The sequence below is a fragment of the Sparus aurata genome, chromosome 19 (assembly GCF_900880675.1).
Source record: "Sparus aurata chromosome 19, fSpaAur1.1, whole genome shotgun sequence".
NCBI lineage: Eukaryota > Metazoa > Chordata > Actinopteri > Spariformes > Sparidae > Sparus > Sparus aurata.
Genome location: NC_044205.1, coordinates 14,984,094 through 15,003,101, shown reverse-complemented (window position 1 = coordinate 15,003,101; position 19,008 = coordinate 14,984,094). Strand labels below are relative to the sequence as shown.

The window sequence follows — 19,008 nt, the reverse complement described above, 5'->3', positions numbered from 1 at the left end:
CATATATACATATTCGAGTATTTCCAATTAAGACCGGGGGACTCTTTGTTATGCAGATTCATGATACACCAGATGCCACAGGCCACTTATTCCGCTCTCTCCCTCTCTCTCCTGCGCCTGCACGGGATGTCGGCCGGGGGACCGGAGGTGAGGAGACGAGAGCGAGTGGCCGAGAGAGAGAGCTCATGCAAGGGGGAGGCTTCTTACAACAGCCCGCTGAAGGGGGGAAAAGCCTCAGACGACCAACTCTTTCAGGACATTGGTACACTCCTGTGGAGGCTTGGTGTGTGTGGCATGGCTGGGGGAGCCTGGAAGCATATTAAGAATATCTAAAAGTGATTTAAATGAATTAATAAAATGTGTATTTCAGATTTAAAGTCTTGAGATAGCCTAGTAGTGAATCCTGACTGTTGTTTCAGGCTACCTACTTCTTCTTTTTTTCTTTCTTTTTTTTTCCACTACTTCACTGTGGAAGACCGGCTTAATGGGGCAGATAGACGGATTACGGTAAGGACACTGCCTACACACACACACACACACACACGCACATGACCAGTGAGCACACACGACCAGTGCAGTGTAACCTACATTTCAACAGTGGTGGACTCATGGCATACAAATATGAATCGACGAAGCTCACTTCAGTTTAACCATCTTGTAAAATATAGTGTGCGCACACACACACACACACACACACACACACACACACACACACACACACACACACACACACATTTCATGCAATCGCGACGCGGAAACCAGTTTCCTGAACGAGCTCTATGTAACTGGTTTATTTATTTTTTATAAGCTCACTCTACATAAAATTCCGTCGGTGCAGGAGAGCCTCCCAAAAAAAAAAACAAAAAAAAAAAACAAAAAGCAAAAAAAACAAAAAAACAACTCTTCCCACTTTTTTCTCCAGCACGCATCAAACCCAAACGTGTCGCTCCCACAGCACCAGAGTCATTTGTTTGTGCATTGAGTTTTATGGAGACACTTGGTCAAGGAGGCGCAGGCACTTGTAAGAGCACGGACCTTTTATGACACAAACCCACTGCCCCATGCCAAAACAATGAATTCCTCTCCACCCCCCAACCACCCGGGAGAATGTGATTTTACATGCAATCCGAGCCTGAAGTGTGTGCGGACACTGGTGGGGGGAGGGGCTCGCTTCACCTTTCACCCCGCCGTGTTGGGACTATTTTTTTTTTCTTCCTGCAGGCCCCTGTGCTGGGTTAGACTCGCCGACGAGAGAGGAGACTATAGGTAAATACTGATAGGGAGAGCGTTATGTCTCTCTCCTGGTTTCCCACTATTCAGGTCATTTCAGGTTCCTCTCCACATTTCACTCTTTCACAGATCCGACTCGGGATGCAAAACACAGGCATTTCCATTTGAATTTGATCATTTGAATGTCTGCAATCAAGTGACACGAGTTGAAAAAGCGCATGGCCTAACAGCAGAAATTACATTAACCATCAACTGTCATAAAACATGAGAGAGACTTACACAATCAGCCCAAGTATGTGCATAACATAGAGATAAAAAAGAAAAAAGACCTTATAAAGGCAGACACATAGCCTATAATTACTGCCTTGATGAACACCAGGCTCCCTTAAATTTAATGATGCATGTATGGGGTTGCTGCAGGTGAATAATCTTAACTAGAAACTCACTGTATAAGTTGTATTCATGCAGCAGGGAGATGGACAGAAGAGATGTGGAACTTACACATGTGCTGCTAACTACACCACTGATCCGTCTCTCTTAAAGGGCCACTATGTAGTTTTTGGAGAGGAAATTCACACTCAGATTATCAATATTTACAATGTCAATCAGGAAATAATACAATCTGTCTATTTGTTTTTGTTTTTTTTCCATAACAGAATAAACAAGCTGCTCTCAGGGGTCCATAAGGTCCCCAGAACAGGAGCTAGAAAGGTGGCAGGGTCCGCCACATATAAACAAAGTGAAATAGTACGAAAAGGAAAAGAGGTTTTATTTTATTTCAATGTGTTTAGGCATTTTTTTTAAAAAAGTCAAAAGTAAAAGAAAATCAATCTTTCTCTTCTGATTAAAATTTCTTAGTGTACCTTTAAAGAACAAATCGTGAGGCTAAATGTACACATCAGATCACACTGTGTAAAAGCTGATCAAATAAGTCAAACAACACGCATTTTGCTCAACCTAACGTAAACAACGTGAGGCTGTTTATTTGGTTTAGCAAGGTCTACACGACACCCACGAGAAATACACTGCTCATTAATAAATTGATCTGAAAACAGGCATGCGGTGCCTGTTTGGGAACACAATTGCTTCAAAATAAAAGTCCTATACTTAGCTGTCAGTAGTCATTTGTTGAAGCTTATGAGCTCAGTCTGTGAAAACATTCCTCCCAGACTGCTTTAGTTTTCTGCGGAGTTCCCCTGCAATGCACACACATACACACACTCACACACACACACACACACACACACATTTGGGATGCATGTTTAAGGACAAGAATTCAGAGTTTATTACTTGTGTGATGTTACTAACAAACATTCCTCGCTCCTGTGTCTTTGGGAGAATTTAGAGTGGTCAAGAAAAACACACAAGGTGGAGTTGGGCAATCTATAAAGAGCAGTAACCATTAAACAAAATAAATAACATGCAGGCGGTTAAGTAGGTCCAACATTTGTGTATATACAATGCCTCAACACAATGCCATTTCAGCTGCGGCTTACATATAAGTCTGTGGGTGTGGGGGCTGCTTTTCCCAACTATTGCCTTTCTTCCCTGTGCTTCTACACGTTCCCCATTCTGCACAGGGAGACCACAAAACTTCTCTCAGCCTATGCAAACATGCCCAGAACCCAATCATGAGAGCCCTTCTGACTTTTTAAAATCTCAAGTGCTGCAAAGTCACCTCTCTGACAATTAAATGTAGACCAAAAGCGAGATGAATAAGAGGGAATATGAATGAGCGTACCGCAGGAAAGCCAATTAAGCTCTTTTATTTCCATGAACTGCGTCTATACAGTCCTTTTGAACGCTTGTGAACGGTGAAATCAATGAAATGGGGAATACCACAGTCAAATATTTTATTTTTATTTTTTTTAAGATGTTGTCTCAGTCTTTTATTTCTGTGCTCTCTCTCACAAAGGTCCAGCTTCACTACAATAATGTGCAAGTGAAATAGACTGTGCTGAATACACAGGCACAAAACTTGAAAACCCTGACAGAGGCAGTGGCCTATGACAGAAATCCGGCTCCATAGGCTACATTTAAATTGCAGGAAAATACGGGAAGGTTTCTTCAGTGTGTTACATTGTAATAATTTCTCATCCATATACATCTTTTATATAGCAAAACCATACAGCTGACTGTGGCTGGGTTTATCGATCCTCACACAAACAACAACTCTGAAATGAAGAATGAACAGCAAAGGTCTGACGTAGTATCTAGCCATTGCCTGGTTGTAATCACAAAATAACCTAAAATTATATAAAAGCTCTTAGTGCTACACCGTCTATACCTTGAGGTCATCCACAGTGTTTGAAAGAAGACAGTGTCACTGCAATTTTCTGTCTCGGAGACATCTCTTCTCTGACAGCCCGAGGAACATTATACATGATTTGAGCAGACTTTGACTTAATCAAGTGCAAGTTGTAAAAATCATTTGCCATTTTCAGTGTTTCAGTAGCTATATGGGCCCCTCCACAACCGCTGCCCCCTCCTTCGCCTCCCTTTGTTCTCTCCAGCTCTAATAGGTTTTCCCCTGCCACACACAATTCACTTTTTTTTCTCCTTTTCCCCTATGCTCCCCATCCCTCCCACACCCCCTTTTAGTGCAGTGCCCAGTGTCGACTGGAGCATTTGAGCAATTTGAAATTAAAGCAAACAATGGGCAGGCACTCCCAGGGACCTCTCGCTCACCATATTACACGGAGGACGCTCGTGTGCTCTTGCGCATTATTGGCAAGTCATTACGTTTCTCTGGAAACCAAGAGCGGGAGCTCGCTCAGAGGAATCGGTGATGCAAGCAGCAGCTGAGTGCTTGGAGTACGTGTGTGTGTGTGTGTGTGAGTGTGTGTGTGTGTTCTGGAGCATCCTTGGCAACAGCATGGGGATGCTGTCAAAACAAAACTGTACATTGACAGGTCTGATATGCAGCCTGATGTACAATTCTCAAAGCCTGGTTCATATTTTTTGAAAGATAGAAGGTATTCATCTTTACAATTAAAAGATTTTCGAATAGAAGTATGCAGTGTATTAGCTTTATGCTGACTAGGTCTATACCTTTTCAATTTACAATCATGATGAAATGGCACAGTGACAAACATAAAATATTTAAGTTACTTAAAAATGATGAGTCCCACCCAAACCGCAGATTTTTTCAACAGGTGTAGGTATACACACATTAATTCAAATTTGTTATATATATCAGCTATCATTTTGTTTCAAAAAATTATTTAAACGTGCATGTGTTTTTTGCCATCTAACTATTGTCGTGTTGTTTTGAACATGTTTAGGAAGATGCAATAAAACATAATAAAACACCCACAAGCCTAACATTTAAGGATGCATGTATGGATGTGTATAAGCAACAATAAGCAACTACTCAGCATTACAGCTTGATAATTAGTTATCAAGAATATAACCTAATTACAAACGTGCACCGTCGGACTATAGAGTGGTAGTAAGTGATGTGACAGTGATCTCAATGGCCTCACACAGCATACATCAAATCTTGAATGTGGAAAAATCCCAAAGTAAGGTACAATTAGTGTAACAACTGATATAGTAAGGGTTGCACTGTGGAATATATAAAATCATGATTTTCATACAGAGTGTGTTTATTTTAAGGTACTAAATTCCATTGTGGTTGTGTTATAAATAAAACATGTTTTAAGTTTAACATTGTTTTAAATTTCATGTCTGTCAGTACATAATAATAAAGCATTTCAACCAAAAATCCCCTCTGTCTTTATTCTCTTCAGGACACTTGTGATTTACAATTATAGCACATAAAAAAATTGTAGGACCATGATACTATGAAACAGTGAGACTTTCTGATAAGCTTATTACACCATATAAACGTCATACCATTGCAACCCTAGCATAAGTGTGGATAACCAAAAACTGGTTTAGACATTTTTTCCAGGCCTGCAAGTAACGATTATTTTCATTATTGATTGTTGGGCTAATTTTTTCTTGATTTATCAGTAAATGGTTAAGCAAAGGGTCCCCACACTTAATAGTTTTTAATTTGAATTTTTAAATAATTATCAAAACAGAAAATGTGTCTGACAAATTTTCCAGAACCCAAGTTGATGGATTTATTATAAAGATATAAAACATTATAATCTAAAAACCAAGCAAAACTGCAAATCCTCACAGTTGTATAATCCGTATCAATGATTTATAATTTGCCAAAATAATAGCCAATTCATTTTTGATCAACTAGTGGACTGATCGACTCATGATTTCCACTTTAAATTCAGCTTTTTTTGGCTAAATAATCAAACACGATGCTCACACTAAACGCAAAGTCTCTGATTTTTAATCTTGAACAGAAAACATTCACATTTGTTTTTAATGCAGCTGTGCTCTATGCATTTCAAATGTATCTTGGTCCACTCAGTACATGAAGAGTTACAGCCTTTGCAACAAACAAACACGTGGTAAAATCTCAAATCTGTTTTAAATAACACGTGGCCCAGTAAACACACATCTGTTTCCTAAACATGGTGCTTGTAACAGCTGCTGAGCTTGGTAGGTCTCTGTCAGTAATACGACACATCTTTGCCTACCTCCATGTTGCTACACTGTTGACAGTGAATCGAGTAAAGTTAAGCCTCTTAACTACAAAGTTTCAACCCATCTCGGCCATGTGGAACCAAAATGGAACGTTGCTCTCGGCGATCCAATCACATCCGTATTTCACTTCCTGTCAGGGGGCACGCACACACACGCGCCTTGCGTCATTACGCATTTCCTGTTCTTTACGAAGTCCCCCCTCTTCTCCTCTCCGTCGCGCCGTGAAGTGGATGTTTTGGTGAAAAATACGGTGTCTAAAGGGGACGTAAACACGTTTAAAACATGACATTTCGATCGAGTGGGACCTAAAGTGCCGTAGTAGGGGAAAGAGGGGCGTGTTCAGCGAAGGTTTTGTGTTTATTCGTGCATCGTATTCTTTCCGCATGTCCGCTTTCTTCGTAGATGGTCTCCGGCGAGCGTTGTCTGGCGGCGGACGACGAGTTCTCGACGAGTAATATGAAGGAGATGATCGGCGGTTGCTGTGTTTGCTCAGACGAAAGAGGCTGGGCGGAAAACCCGCTAGTCTACTGCGACGGACACGGCTGCAACGTCGCAGTGCATCAAGGTAAGCTGTGCCGTTAGCTCGGCTAGTAGTTAGCAGCTAGCTTGCAGGCTAGTTAGCGTTGTGTTGTTGCAAGGTTATGGAGCGCTCCGTGTGTAGCCACCTCCTCCGCCTGCCCTCACCAAGGCCAGGCTGAGGTCAGGCTCGACTAATGCAGCGGGGCAGTCCGCTGATTCGGCTGGGAAGTTCATTTAGGCTGTTTAATCCGCCATGGGTGATAGTTTGCAGCTACCTCATGAACACCCTCCTGGTTGCGAGTTGTGCTACTATTTTATAAGCCTGTCAGAAGCTGTCAAGTGGGACATATGGAACGAGGGAAATTTCAAAGTATGTGGATCGCCCCACTGTATACTTAACAAAACTCCATCCTGCAATCGATATGGATGCGGAACTTCATCAAACTCAGCTTTTTAAATGTTTGAAACCAATATTTTGAACGGTGCATACAGCAAAACAATGATTACAAATGACTACACATTAGCTGCCGGGACAGTAACAGTGATGTTGTGCTGCCAAACCAGTGCTCACCCTGGATGACTCAGATGATGACGTCCACTGTTTACAAAGTCAACAGCTGGCCATGTGCACATTTAGTAAACATAGTAGGTGTTACAGTGTGAACTTGGAACATGGGTTTGTTTGTAACAGCTTGTCAGTGATTGGATGGTTGATAGACCAGACAGGAGCACTTCTGTAGAAGAACAGAAAAACTGTTTGCTACATGGTAACATTCAGTTATCGTTAAATGATTTGTCTTCGCTGGTTCAAAGTTGCAGAACCTAACCTTACACCGTGAAAATGGTGATAGGACTTGGTGTTTTATTATCAGAGACACAGTTGTTTTAAATCTCGCAGCATTCTACATCGAGGTTGTATCTTATTGTAAAGGACGGTAGAGAGATACTGAGTCACACTGAGCAAAGTGAGTGAGCAAGGAATGCTATGTGTCTGGGCTTTGTTATACTTAATATCAAACGTACACTACCAGGAATCACAACTGTATTGTATCATCACAAGGTCTGTCCATAATAAAAGCAGAGCTTTGAAGCTTCAATTCAAAGTGTCACTAAACACTTAAAGCTGTTGAATGTTTTGGATATCAGACGTCAGATAAAATGCGTATCAAAACACAAACCTACTGTTAAACATCAAGTCACTTCCCAAATGTGGTCTGGTTAAATGTCTCTGCTTCAATAACTGACCATGGAGCACATACCATACTTTATTTCATGTGTAGTGCGTTGCAGAGACACATACTTGGGGATGGTGGGAAAGATACACAGGCAATGTGACATGAAAGCCACATCTTCATCCTTGAGTGAATTATTGGTAGCAGACAAGCTGCATTGTATTAGATAAGAATACACAGGATATTGATTCAGATAAGAAACGACACTCTGTCATATCATACGTTACCTTGTCTAGATCTGCCACAGACCCACAGTTATGACGGCTTCTTTTTAATTAAACATGTTTGACAGAATTAACTAGAGAGAGTCAACAGTGTCCACAAAGGTTGCAACAGTATGACATTTTCATTGTAAGGTCACTTCTAAGAAAATATCATGGTTTCTTGGCATCAGGATATTACACAATTATTATTTTTATGTTCAGTTAAAGAGTCTGTTATAGGAATAAAGACACATTTTTTTGTTTGATCGAACAAATGCTTTATATATGTATAATTTCACAAAACATGTCCTGACAGATAAAGTAAAACATGATCTAAACTCACATTTTTTAATCACACAAATGTCATACAATCCAGTACTGGTGATAAGCAGATATACACTGTATGATAACAGTTAAGTTTCATACCATTGCAGACTGTGAAATTGCTATACTGCTGAAACCCAAGAGCCCAATGAGTAGAAAAGGATTTTAGTATATATATATATATATATATATATATATATATATATATATATATATATATATATATATATATATATATATATATAATGCAATTTAGGCAGGGCTTGGGTATGAGTACTTTCCTTGTGAGTATGGCTGCATGCTACACAGGATGTAATAGACTTTCAGAAACAGGCACAGCCTCAAACATTCGATAACAAATCTATGATGAGTAACAACATGTCTCCTGTGTGTTTGAGTGCTCCTTTGAATCTAAGAAAAATGCTTAAAATAACAACAAAGAATTCAAACTGTATAATTAATGTGGCATGGGTTAGCGTGGCAACAAATAAAAAATTGTAGTGATTGAATCAGCCAGCCATTATTATTCAAATTAATCAGGCGTTGGTCCAGAATGTCCTTATCAACCAGGATGATTTGTCTGTAAATCTGGCCACCTGTTTCTTCAGTTGAACTTGGTCACCTTTGGATGTTTTGTTCTCAGGAATCTGGATTATAACTCTTTATATCATTGGATTATGGGCTCTGGTCAGATCAGACATAATCTGAAAATGTGTAGAGGTAGGCTATTTAGGGTAGTGCTGCCACATCTAGGGTAGCACAGACCGTATGGTGCACTGCATCCTCAAGTCTGAGTCGCATCAGCGTCAATAAAATCGAGTTATAGCTCACAAAGACAGAATTATGTGTGTTTTGAAGTTAAAGTCCATCTTGTAAATCATATTGTTGGCTAACCCAGTGTCATGATATTGAGAATTGACAGAATTTTGTAGAATGTATGACAGTGAAGAGACACAAATAGTGAGCGTATCTGACCTTGTGAGAACATTGTAACATAACCTCTATCTTACATTTGAAAACTGAATAACAAATCGTTAAAATAAAGTTTTTGCATCTGATAATTGTTTTGATCTTTTTCCATTTGATTATGTGGGGGAGACACGGTAAAGATTATGAACTGTTTGAAAGCAACATAAACGTAAAGCAAACAATAATCACTAATCACTACTTGTGTTGGTAATAATGCATCGCCACTGATTCTGCCATGGTCCCATGGGCTTAAGATATTTTCTTGCACAAAGTGTGTCAGCTGTTGGTAGCGTGATATGAAAACAACAACGGTGTGTTCAGCAGCCTGTCAGATCAAAAAGCTGCTCAGTTCTGCATTCGAATCAGCTCAGTCACAAGTTTGCCTTCTTGCAGGTTTGAAGGTAGTGTGATATTTGTTATTTTATCAGTTGTTATCAAGTTTGATGTGGTTTCATTATCACAGTGTTACTGAATTCTGTAGTCTTTTGCTGTGGTTGTAATGACTCACTTTCATGCCCTCACTCCGTCTCTCCTCAGCCTGCTATGGCATCGTGCAGGTCCCCACTGGTCCTTGGTTCTGCAGAAAGTGTGAGTCTCAGGAGAGAGCAGCCCGCGTGGTGAGTCACACGATCCAACTATCCATTCATCATTTATGAGTGAAGTCCTGGAATAACAGGACTGTCTGGTAAAAAAGGTGGCGCTCATGCTAATCCTTGAACAGTGCTTTCATTTAAGTAAAACTAAGAAAGCAGTGGCAGGTGAGGGCTTGTAGCAGACCAGTTGAAGTAGCACAATGCGTGATGAGGTCACTGTAATATTTGTCAATGTCTTTAGAGTCCCACTGTTGGCAGCCCTGTTCAGTGCCAGTCCTTACCTTTCAAGGAAGCACAACACCTAATCATCATCAACAGAACCTCTCTGGGTACTGAAGTTGGTACTGAATGTGATGTGTCCACTGTTTCTGAATATTTTAGCTGTCCGTTCACTCTTGTTTTTCCCCAGTTTCTGTCACTCTCCCTCCTCTCCTTTTTTGCCTCCTCCGTCAGAGTAAAGAACTAGTATCTTGTCAGTTAAGCTGAACTCTTTGTTTAATATTTAAACAGGCAATAGGAAAGTTTCTGCTGTACGGTCACATGATGAGGTAACGGCTGATCGTAATGACTTTACAATTCCGGTATCATTGACATTAGATTGGTTCCCTATAACGGTTTTGGATTTGCTTATATGTCTCTGTTATAGACTAAATGAATGAAAAACTCATGTTTTGTGTCTGGTGTTGTTGGATGTCGCTGCTCTGAGGAAAGGGAGAACAATGCCGCTGTCTTTGTGACAGTGCTGGCAACAATAATACCACTTGGAAATGCAACAGAAAAACTGTTTCCACTTTAAAATATAAATAAATACAATCGTACACAAATAAAGATATTGGTGTATTGCCCGGCCATACTGTAAGTCTTACTGGATGTATGTGGGATACGGCAGTGCAATAGTCCAGGTGTTTTGGAAGATGTCTATTACACTTATCACAGTTCACCTCACAGAGCTTTCATTTGGCTTTTTGGAAAATGAGGAACCTGAGAAGGACTTGTATTGTACTAAATAACACTTTAGATCATAGACCTGTAGTATGATTTTTGTTTGAGACTTGAAAGCATGCATGTGTTGTTTAGCCCTACATGTCTATCTTTATTCTATTTCTTTACAGCTTTGCAGAAGCTACTCTATCAAATGCATTGTAAAGAGAGAATTATATCAGAGGTTTGCACACAGCTGCCTCTTTACTGCCACTTTTTGTGGAGAAACGGCCTCCCCCGGCAGGATTTTCTATGGCATGTTCCATCTCCTGCTGTCTTTTGAGATTAGCCTGCCTGAACCTCCACGATCTGTATTTTCTGTACCAGTTACCATCATTTCCCACCACATGGTTTTTAATCCAGATTGAAATGCTCTGTAAAAGATCATCATAAATGCTGTTTAAGGGTTGCCAGCCACTATGGCGTGCAAACATTATGCTCTTAATTCTGCATCCGCATATGAAGATGTTACAGCCCAGGAACATGGGGCCTGGAAAGAACTGCATTTCTAACCATCGCTGCTCTCCACAGATCTCTGAATCATGTCACCATATTTTATATGTTTTTACTCAAACTTAGCACAAAAGCCCCAAACTGGTGAGGCTTGTTGAGTTTAAACTTAATATGACCTCGGCAAACATCTAAGAGGCTGTCGAGATTTTGTCAGGGTAAGATTTACTTACGTAGCTGTTGATACAGGTGCTTGGAATGATCTGCCTACTGGCTGTATTCATGTGTATGCACATGGCAGAATTTAGCGGGACAACTAGGTTTTCCTTGAAACACTTAATCTGATGAATTTACATGGCATTCGAGAAATTAGTTAAGGGCAGACATCTGACAATAAGAAGGTCGCTTCCGTGCATTGTAAATGCTTCAAAAATTGCAGAGCTCTTAAGTGTACACATTTCTTTACATTGAAGCTGATGCCTGAAGTGCTTAACAGCCAGACTTCCTTCACCTTGAAGGAATCTGTGTACAAACATGTTTTCCCTGCATTCCAGACAGACAACATTGGGGAGGTGGTCCTTTAAAGATAATAAAATGTTCTCGTATAAAATAGTTTATGGAAACCCATGTATTTATCTATATTCACAAGAAATGACATTATGTGGAAGGTTAGCTTGTAATTATGAGTAATTTTCTGATTGATAAAGTGCCATCAGGAAAATTAAAGGTTCATATAATCAAGTAAAATTCCCAACCCGTGCAAATCATTATTTGAAAGGAATGAGATAAATAATGACCACAAATCCGTATTTTACTCAGATTTACCAATTAAAGCATCAGCTGCTTAACCTGAATTGAGTTGTCTGAATTGAGTTGACCATTAGAGTTGATGTCTTGTGATTCTGTTTTGTCTAATGAAGGCTAATAAGCGAAGGTTATTTACACCGAAAGCATTTGAACAGTAAATCACGTCGACAGCCCACAAGTGCAGATTTTGACACATTTTGGATCGAAGAGGAGATAAAGACATTAAATCACACGCTTTCCCGAATAGAACTTCATAGTGAATAAAGCAGAAGCACAGAAGAACTGTCTTGTTTGTGAGGCGTGAACGGTGGGAAGAAAAAAAGAAATGAACAACAAGAAAGTCTTTCTGGTCCGTTACAGATCACACACACACAGTGCTCTTTGTAACATGTAACTGAGGCCTTAAGATGAGCAACACCAGTTTATTTGAGTTGAGGCTCAGAGCAGCAGAAATAATTGCATGACGACTGGCAATTGCAGACGCACACACAACGACATTGGAGAGTTTCTGCCCTTGTGCTCCAGTGGGGATAACTTTCAAGTTTATCTCCTATACTGTCATCTTTGTCATGCTTGTGTGTTTACCTTATTCTATAAGTAGATGAGGTTGGTTGTTTCTGATCTGGTGATTCCTCTTTCCTTGCAGAGATGTGAGCTGTGTCCCCACAAAGACGGAGCCCTCAAGAGGACAGACAACGGAGGTAGAATCCCTCTCAGCTGCGCGCACACACACACACACACACACACACACACACACACACACACACACACACACACACACACACACACACACATCTGTGTTGAGCCTCTTGTGTATTTTGTCATTAGTTGCATGTCACCGGCAAGTTTAAGGGGTGTGAGCGTGCTGGGAGAGTTATGTTGGTGTTTGTTGTGTGTGCGCAGTCTCTCTACCGTCCTTGCCATTCCATGGTTTATGAGTGTGTGTATGTGTGTGTGTATGTTTATGAGGGGGCGGGCCAGGATGGGTATAGTGCATGGCCTGTGAGGAGTCTCCTCTCTGGGTTCATTGGGAGGTCAGCTTGGTGGAGACTGTAAATATTCTGTGTGTGTGTGTGTGTGTGTGTGTGTGTGTGTGTGTGTGTGTGTGTGTGTGTGTGTGTGTGTGTGTGTGTGTGTGTGTGTCAGAGAGAGAGAGGCACAGCTGTGGGATTGTGTCCAGGCCTGCAGGGAGGCATCAGGACAACACTAACACACACCGTTTTACTACTTTCTCTTTTACTTTACCCTTCCCATGACCCCTCTCTCCCTCTCTTTTTCCTCCCATCATGTCTTTTTCCCCCCACCGTCCATTTCTCCGCTCATGTCAGTTCCTCATCACTTGTTGCTGTTATTTCAGGTGGGACAGTAATCAAGCAGAGCGAAGGTATTAGTCTGTATGATCCAGGATCTTAACATATAGCAGACAGAGAAGAAAGAGAAGACATAGAGCGGCTTGTTATGAGCTTCTTTAAGTTGAACCTGTCTGGTAAATGTTTGCCCTGTTTGCTATTGGTGCTCTAACTATAGCAGAAGTTTGATGATAACGTAAAAAGTTGAAAGAATTTGCACAACAAAATGTTTAGCATCTATAAACTGAAGTGGTTTAGATGGGAAATCAGGAAGAGGACCAGTTCCTACAAGTCAGTGCTAAGAATACTGACTTCTGGCAGCTGTATGGAAATTTTTAATCAGAGATTGATACTGTCATTCTTTAGCATATTCTTGGTTGTTCAGATTGGAGCTGCAACTACTGATTATTTAAGTTATTCATTAATCTGGCAGATAATCCCACTATTAATTGATTGGTTGAAAAAAGTCAACAAATTGTTCAAAACGTCAACAAATTGTGTAAAATGGTCATCGGAGTTTCACATAGCCCTGGATGACCACAAAACCCAAATACTCTTCGTTTAAAACCATAAATGACAATCAAGAGCAGCGAAAGCTAACATTTTGCAAGCGAGACCCAGCCAATGTTTGCACTTCTTCCTTGAAAAATGACCAAAACAAGTACCACATAAACGGTTTATTCAAATACATGTTTGTTTTCTTTTAAATAAGATGTAAAATAACAGGAGATTGTGATTTTCTCAATTCTTCAAAAAATCAACTACTAAATTCGCATAGATGCTACCACTGACAATGTTTAGTCATACTGAACAGATTTTTAGATGCACGTGCAACCAAAACAGTCACACCCTGGAGTCCTGTGTCATGGTTTTGGTTTACCACAGAAGCTCATAAAGGGCATTATCATGAACTGAAAGTCTTTTGTTTCTTTTTTATTTTAAAAATTGACATCGCAGTGCTTCAGATTGTTTATCATCAAAATTGAAGCTCCCAGTCTCCACACATCAGACTCCGATAACTTCTTGGAGTAAAGGATGTTTGTGAAGGGATGCTTTGTTGGGTTTTTAGGTGGTAAAAGTGTGAATGCTCAGTTTGAGGAGGAAGGCTGTGCCACTTTTATAGTCCTGTTTTATAGGCCTCTTTCAGATTCTTGGAGGAACTTCAAAACAACAACATGCCCCCATTTTACACCCGCCGCCTCCCCTCCGTCCCGCCCTCTGCCCTCCTCCCCCGTCCCGCTCACCAGGTCAAAGGCAGGTCAGGGGTTCAACTGTAAGTTTAAGCCTGTTTTTGTTTCCGCTATGGGGGAAAAACAGACACCTCCAGTGTGGCAGTAGACTCCCACCTCCATTTGACCTCCCACCGACCTCCTCCTGCTCCTCCTCGGCTCGTCGTCAATTCTGCTGCCACTCCACCATGCCCCACTGTCATCCCACCGCCCCCAGTTTGTCTTCACTGACAGGCAGCTGTGTGTGTGTTAGGGCTCAATAAACGGCTACTCAGATAGATTAACTACCAGTTTGCAAATTAAAAAATTTACTGCGCCAGACCAAGTTTAGGTTGTGTTTGGTTCTCTAGGTTGAGGCCAGTATTATTCATTATTGCCTTTTACTTTAGACCACTTTGGTCTAGAGAAAAAGTTTAATGGGCTGACAAGGAAATTCACAGAGTCTGAAGGCTTTATTTTATCTTCATAAATGGTCACAAAGAGGTTTAAAAGGAAATACCTTGGACATAAGCATTCATCAAAGCTCCACTGGACTCTGTGGACTTTAATAGCTTTGTGCAGATAGAGTCAGGGAAAATGATGTATAATGTGAGAACTGGGACCATTATCGGCTGTCTTGGTTTGATTGTTTGATTCATGGCAGAGTTCAAAAGGCGGCTTCTCCCCCCCAACTCAAATAAACCAGCCAAAGCACAGAAGCATAGCAAAGTCAGTTATGCATCTAGTGAAGAGACGTCACATTTTTTACAGTCTGTGTCATGAGTTACAACTCTAAAGAATGTGCGGCAAAGGGCTTGTTTTTTTGTTTTTTTGTTTTTGTAATTGGCTGATAAAAATCTGTAGGTGATGTATGTTTTGTGCTCTTCAGGTTATCAGCACTCTGAGCTTACTGAGTTTTGGCACATTGCTAAAACTCGCAACCAACCAATCAACTGCGAGGATAAATTACATAAATTCTTCACATGTTTGTTACAATTAAAGACCTTAACAGATGGTTTATAAATCTTGATGCAAACCCTGAAATGCTGCCACAATTACCTTGCTGTCATACACGTTCAGAGACTGATTGTTTTTGTGTGTGTCTTTGCAGGCTGGGCTCATGTGGTTTGTGCCCTTTACATACCTGAGGTCGAATTTGCCAATGTCTCAACTATGGAACCCATCGTACTCCAGTCTGTGCCCCATGAACGCTACAACAAGGTAACTGTACTCAGCAAATTGAGACATTTACAGTGTAAGAGCTTTCAATGAAAATTGTTCTCTGAACCATATGTGTGTGTTTGTGTAGACATGTTATATCTGTGAGGACCAGGGCAGAGAGAGTAAAGCAGCCACTGGAGCTTGTATGACCTGCAACAAACATGGCTGCAGGCAGGCCTTCCATGTCACATGGTGAGACACACTCACATCACATTAACCTCACAAAGACAAAGAAGCAGATTGTTTCTTCAGTTCTTCACTGAAACTCTACTAAAGGCTTACACATAAGACATGATGATGAGTACTGTAGCGCAGTGATGTTGATAGGTACGCGTCCTGCGACTCTGACGTGAGGACACGGTAAACTCACTATCCATATTTGATCAGTCATATTAGGCAAGGCAAGGCAAGTTTATTTGTATAGCACAATTCAGACACAAGGCAACTCAAAGTGCTTTACAGGCACACACAAATTACATTAAAAGACATAAACATTTCATTTAAAAGACATTAAAAATGGCATTATAAAAAAAAACAAAAAAACTCAGAGTAATAATGCAGTTCAAAGACTTGAATTGCTTCAGTTGAAAGCAGTGGCAAAAAGAAATGTTTTAAGTCTTGATTTAAAAGAGGTGAGTGTTGGAGCAGACCTGCAATTTTCAGTGAGTTTGTTCCAAATATGTAGCGCATAGTAACTGAAAGCTGCTTCTCCATGTTTACTTCTGACTCTGGGGACTGAAAGCAGACCGGTACCTGACGATCTCAGAGGTCTGGATGGTTCATAACGCGGCAGCAGATCAGAAATGTATTTTGGCCCGAAACCATTCAATGCTTTATAAACCAACAACAGGACTTTGAAATCTATTCTTTGATAGACAGGATATTAGATAGATAATTCTTTATTGTCATTGTACATGTACAGCAAAATTGAGATGCAACTCATTGTTAGTGCATATTATGAAAGTGCAAACATAAAAACATTAATACTAAGATGAAAATAGATAAATAAAAAACATAAATACCAAGGAGAGAGAGAGAGAGAGAGAGAGAGTTGAGGTGTAAAAATCATATTTTGTCATGTCCAGCACTCGCTGGTATTGTTACAATATTACACTGGAATGTTGAATGTATTTTTTGTTTTTCACATCCCTTCATGTCCTTCATACATCTCTCTGCCACAGCGCCCAGTTTGCAGGGTTGTTATGTGAGGAACAAGGATCGGATGCAGACAATGTCAAGTACTGTGGCTATTGCAAATACCACCACAGCAAGTTGGTAAGTGTCCTCTCATTTTTTTTGTCTTTTAATATTCTAGACTTCAACACTCTCTGACTGACGCAACATTAGACAATATATACAATACAATGTTCTTTTGTGTATTTTATTATGATTTGGTATTAATTTAATTATAATTAATCATTCACTGTAACAGGAGCAAGCATTTTTTTGTAAATAGGCTGGAATAAATGAACAATTTGACATTTTTTCATAGTACTGTACAAGTCTTGCTCTCCAGCTTTTATGAGACACGTATACACACTTTCCCAACAACAGAGCATTGATATCAGTATTGGTATGAAACTACGTTGACTTGTAGCAACACAGTGTTAGTTGCATGTGACTATACAATATATATGATTTCTGTTTTTTTCTTTCCACTAACTTACTATGTATTCAACATACTTGCTTCCCCTGAGAGATACCTTTCATCCTACTGAGAGATGACCCACCATTACTTCTTCCAAACCTTTTTTCATTTCTGTTTACGGCCCACTCCTTGGCCTCTTTTTTCCACCTCTCCGCCAATTTTTCCAACTTTTCCTCTGTTGTCAGTTTCCTCTCGACCCTCTCCCTCCTTCAGTCAGTTCCTGGTCTCTGCTGGCCTCTGCCCTCTTTCCCTCCATCTGTCTTTCTCGCCCATATTTCCTTCCTCTTTCACCAATGAATCAATTCCTCCATTGCTTGCCTCTGTTCCACCTGTCTTTTACCCTCCATGTACCCCTTTCCATCTACTCTTGTTCCCCCTCCCTCCTCATCTCTTAAATCTCTGTAACAGTGGCACATCACCCCTCCACTCCCGTGTCTATTAAGCCCAGAGTGGGCACAGCAGGTCGGGTTTGCAGGTGCTGGATGGGCCTGGTTTTTACTGTAAGGTCAAACCAGGCCAATAAGGTTTAATGATTATTTATGTGTTTCAAATTCCTTGGGAAATAGAATTTCCGCAATTTATGTCTTAGTTTTCCCACTGACGTGTCTCGTCAATTAGCTTTTATTATTTGGTGAGCAGGTTTTGTGCTGCTTTGCTTGAATTGGACACATGGTTTAAATAAAACAGTTTGGTCAGTTTAGGGCTGTTTTAGAAGCCTTGTCTACTCCTTTTCTCGACAGTATAAGAATAGTAAGAAAAGTAGAAATAATAATGTGATTTTGAAAGTGCGCAAAGGTTCACATACGTATGGTTTTTCTGTACAGTTTTTCTGACATACAATTGTCATTTACTCCTTAATGACAGAATTACTACTTTCTTGTCCATGGTCACACCTCATCTTCTGTAGTTGGTCTGTAGTCTGATAGGTGGATAGCGAGCCATTGTTGAGCAGAATTCAATCACATAATGGGGGAATGAAAAGGATAGGCATATCAATGTGCAGATACAACAACTGGATACACAGAGGAGACGTGTTTTCAGCACACTCATCCACTGTCGAGATGTCCTGTTGTGTTCCAGATGTTGTTCTATCACCGTTAGTTAACAACCTATCACAAGGTATTTTGGGGAGGGATGCAAATATTTACAAAAACAAAAACATGGCTTGATTAATATGATTTCTGGAACAGTAGTAGAATGGAACCACAGGACCGACTTTAGTATCCACACACACAAACATGCACACATACACGGATGACATTTTGCAATGTTAACAAACGCTGATGGAAAGACTCATGCTGTTATATTGATCGTGTATGAATGGCTTTGGATGAAGGGGCATAATGTCATTAAGCTGGGATTGTATGGATGACAGGAATGCACGAGAGGGAATCAATGATGAGGAAAGCAATGTTGTTAGCAGAGTGGGTTTCATATAACACCACTTGATGGATGTTTACGGCATGTTAGCAACATATGGGATTTGACTGGACTCAGTCAGCAGCTGAATCTAATTTCAAACTTAGATTATCCTTGTTTAGTCTGGACCGCAGTGTTTTATCTCAAGACAACGTATGAGGGGTGTCACGATTTCAATTCTGGATCCAGAATCGATTGAAATGAGCATTCATTTTCAATTATCAAACCAAAAGCAGGACCGGCGATTCTCACAGTGTTGTTTGTTTTCTCTCCATCCTTGCTG

General features: G+C 40.4%; 1 protein-coding gene across 5 annotated transcripts in view; it reads left to right on the top strand.

The window, feature by feature from the left end:
- The first annotated feature begins 5,971 nt into the window (after positions 1–5,971).
- The window catches only part of mllt10 (MLLT10 histone lysine methyltransferase DOT1L cofactor), a 45,753-nt gene continuing 32,716 nt past the window's right edge, over positions 5,972–19,008 (top strand). For 4 of the 5 annotated variants that reach the window (XM_030398057.1, XM_030398055.1, XM_030398054.1 and 1 more), the window contains exons 1-6: positions 5,972–6,367; positions 9,587–9,666; positions 12,527–12,581; positions 15,549–15,658; positions 15,747–15,850; positions 16,840–16,933. In XM_030398057.1, the coding sequence (XP_030253917.1) occupies positions 6,205–6,367; positions 9,587–9,666; positions 12,527–12,581; positions 15,549–15,658; positions 15,747–15,850; positions 16,840–16,933 (606 nt within the window). In that variant the 5' untranslated portion in view covers positions 5,972–6,204. The remainder of the gene's footprint in view (positions 6,368–9,586; positions 9,667–12,526; positions 12,582–15,548; positions 15,659–15,746; positions 15,851–16,839; positions 16,934–19,008) is intronic. The other variant, XM_030398058.1, reaches the window with a different exon arrangement.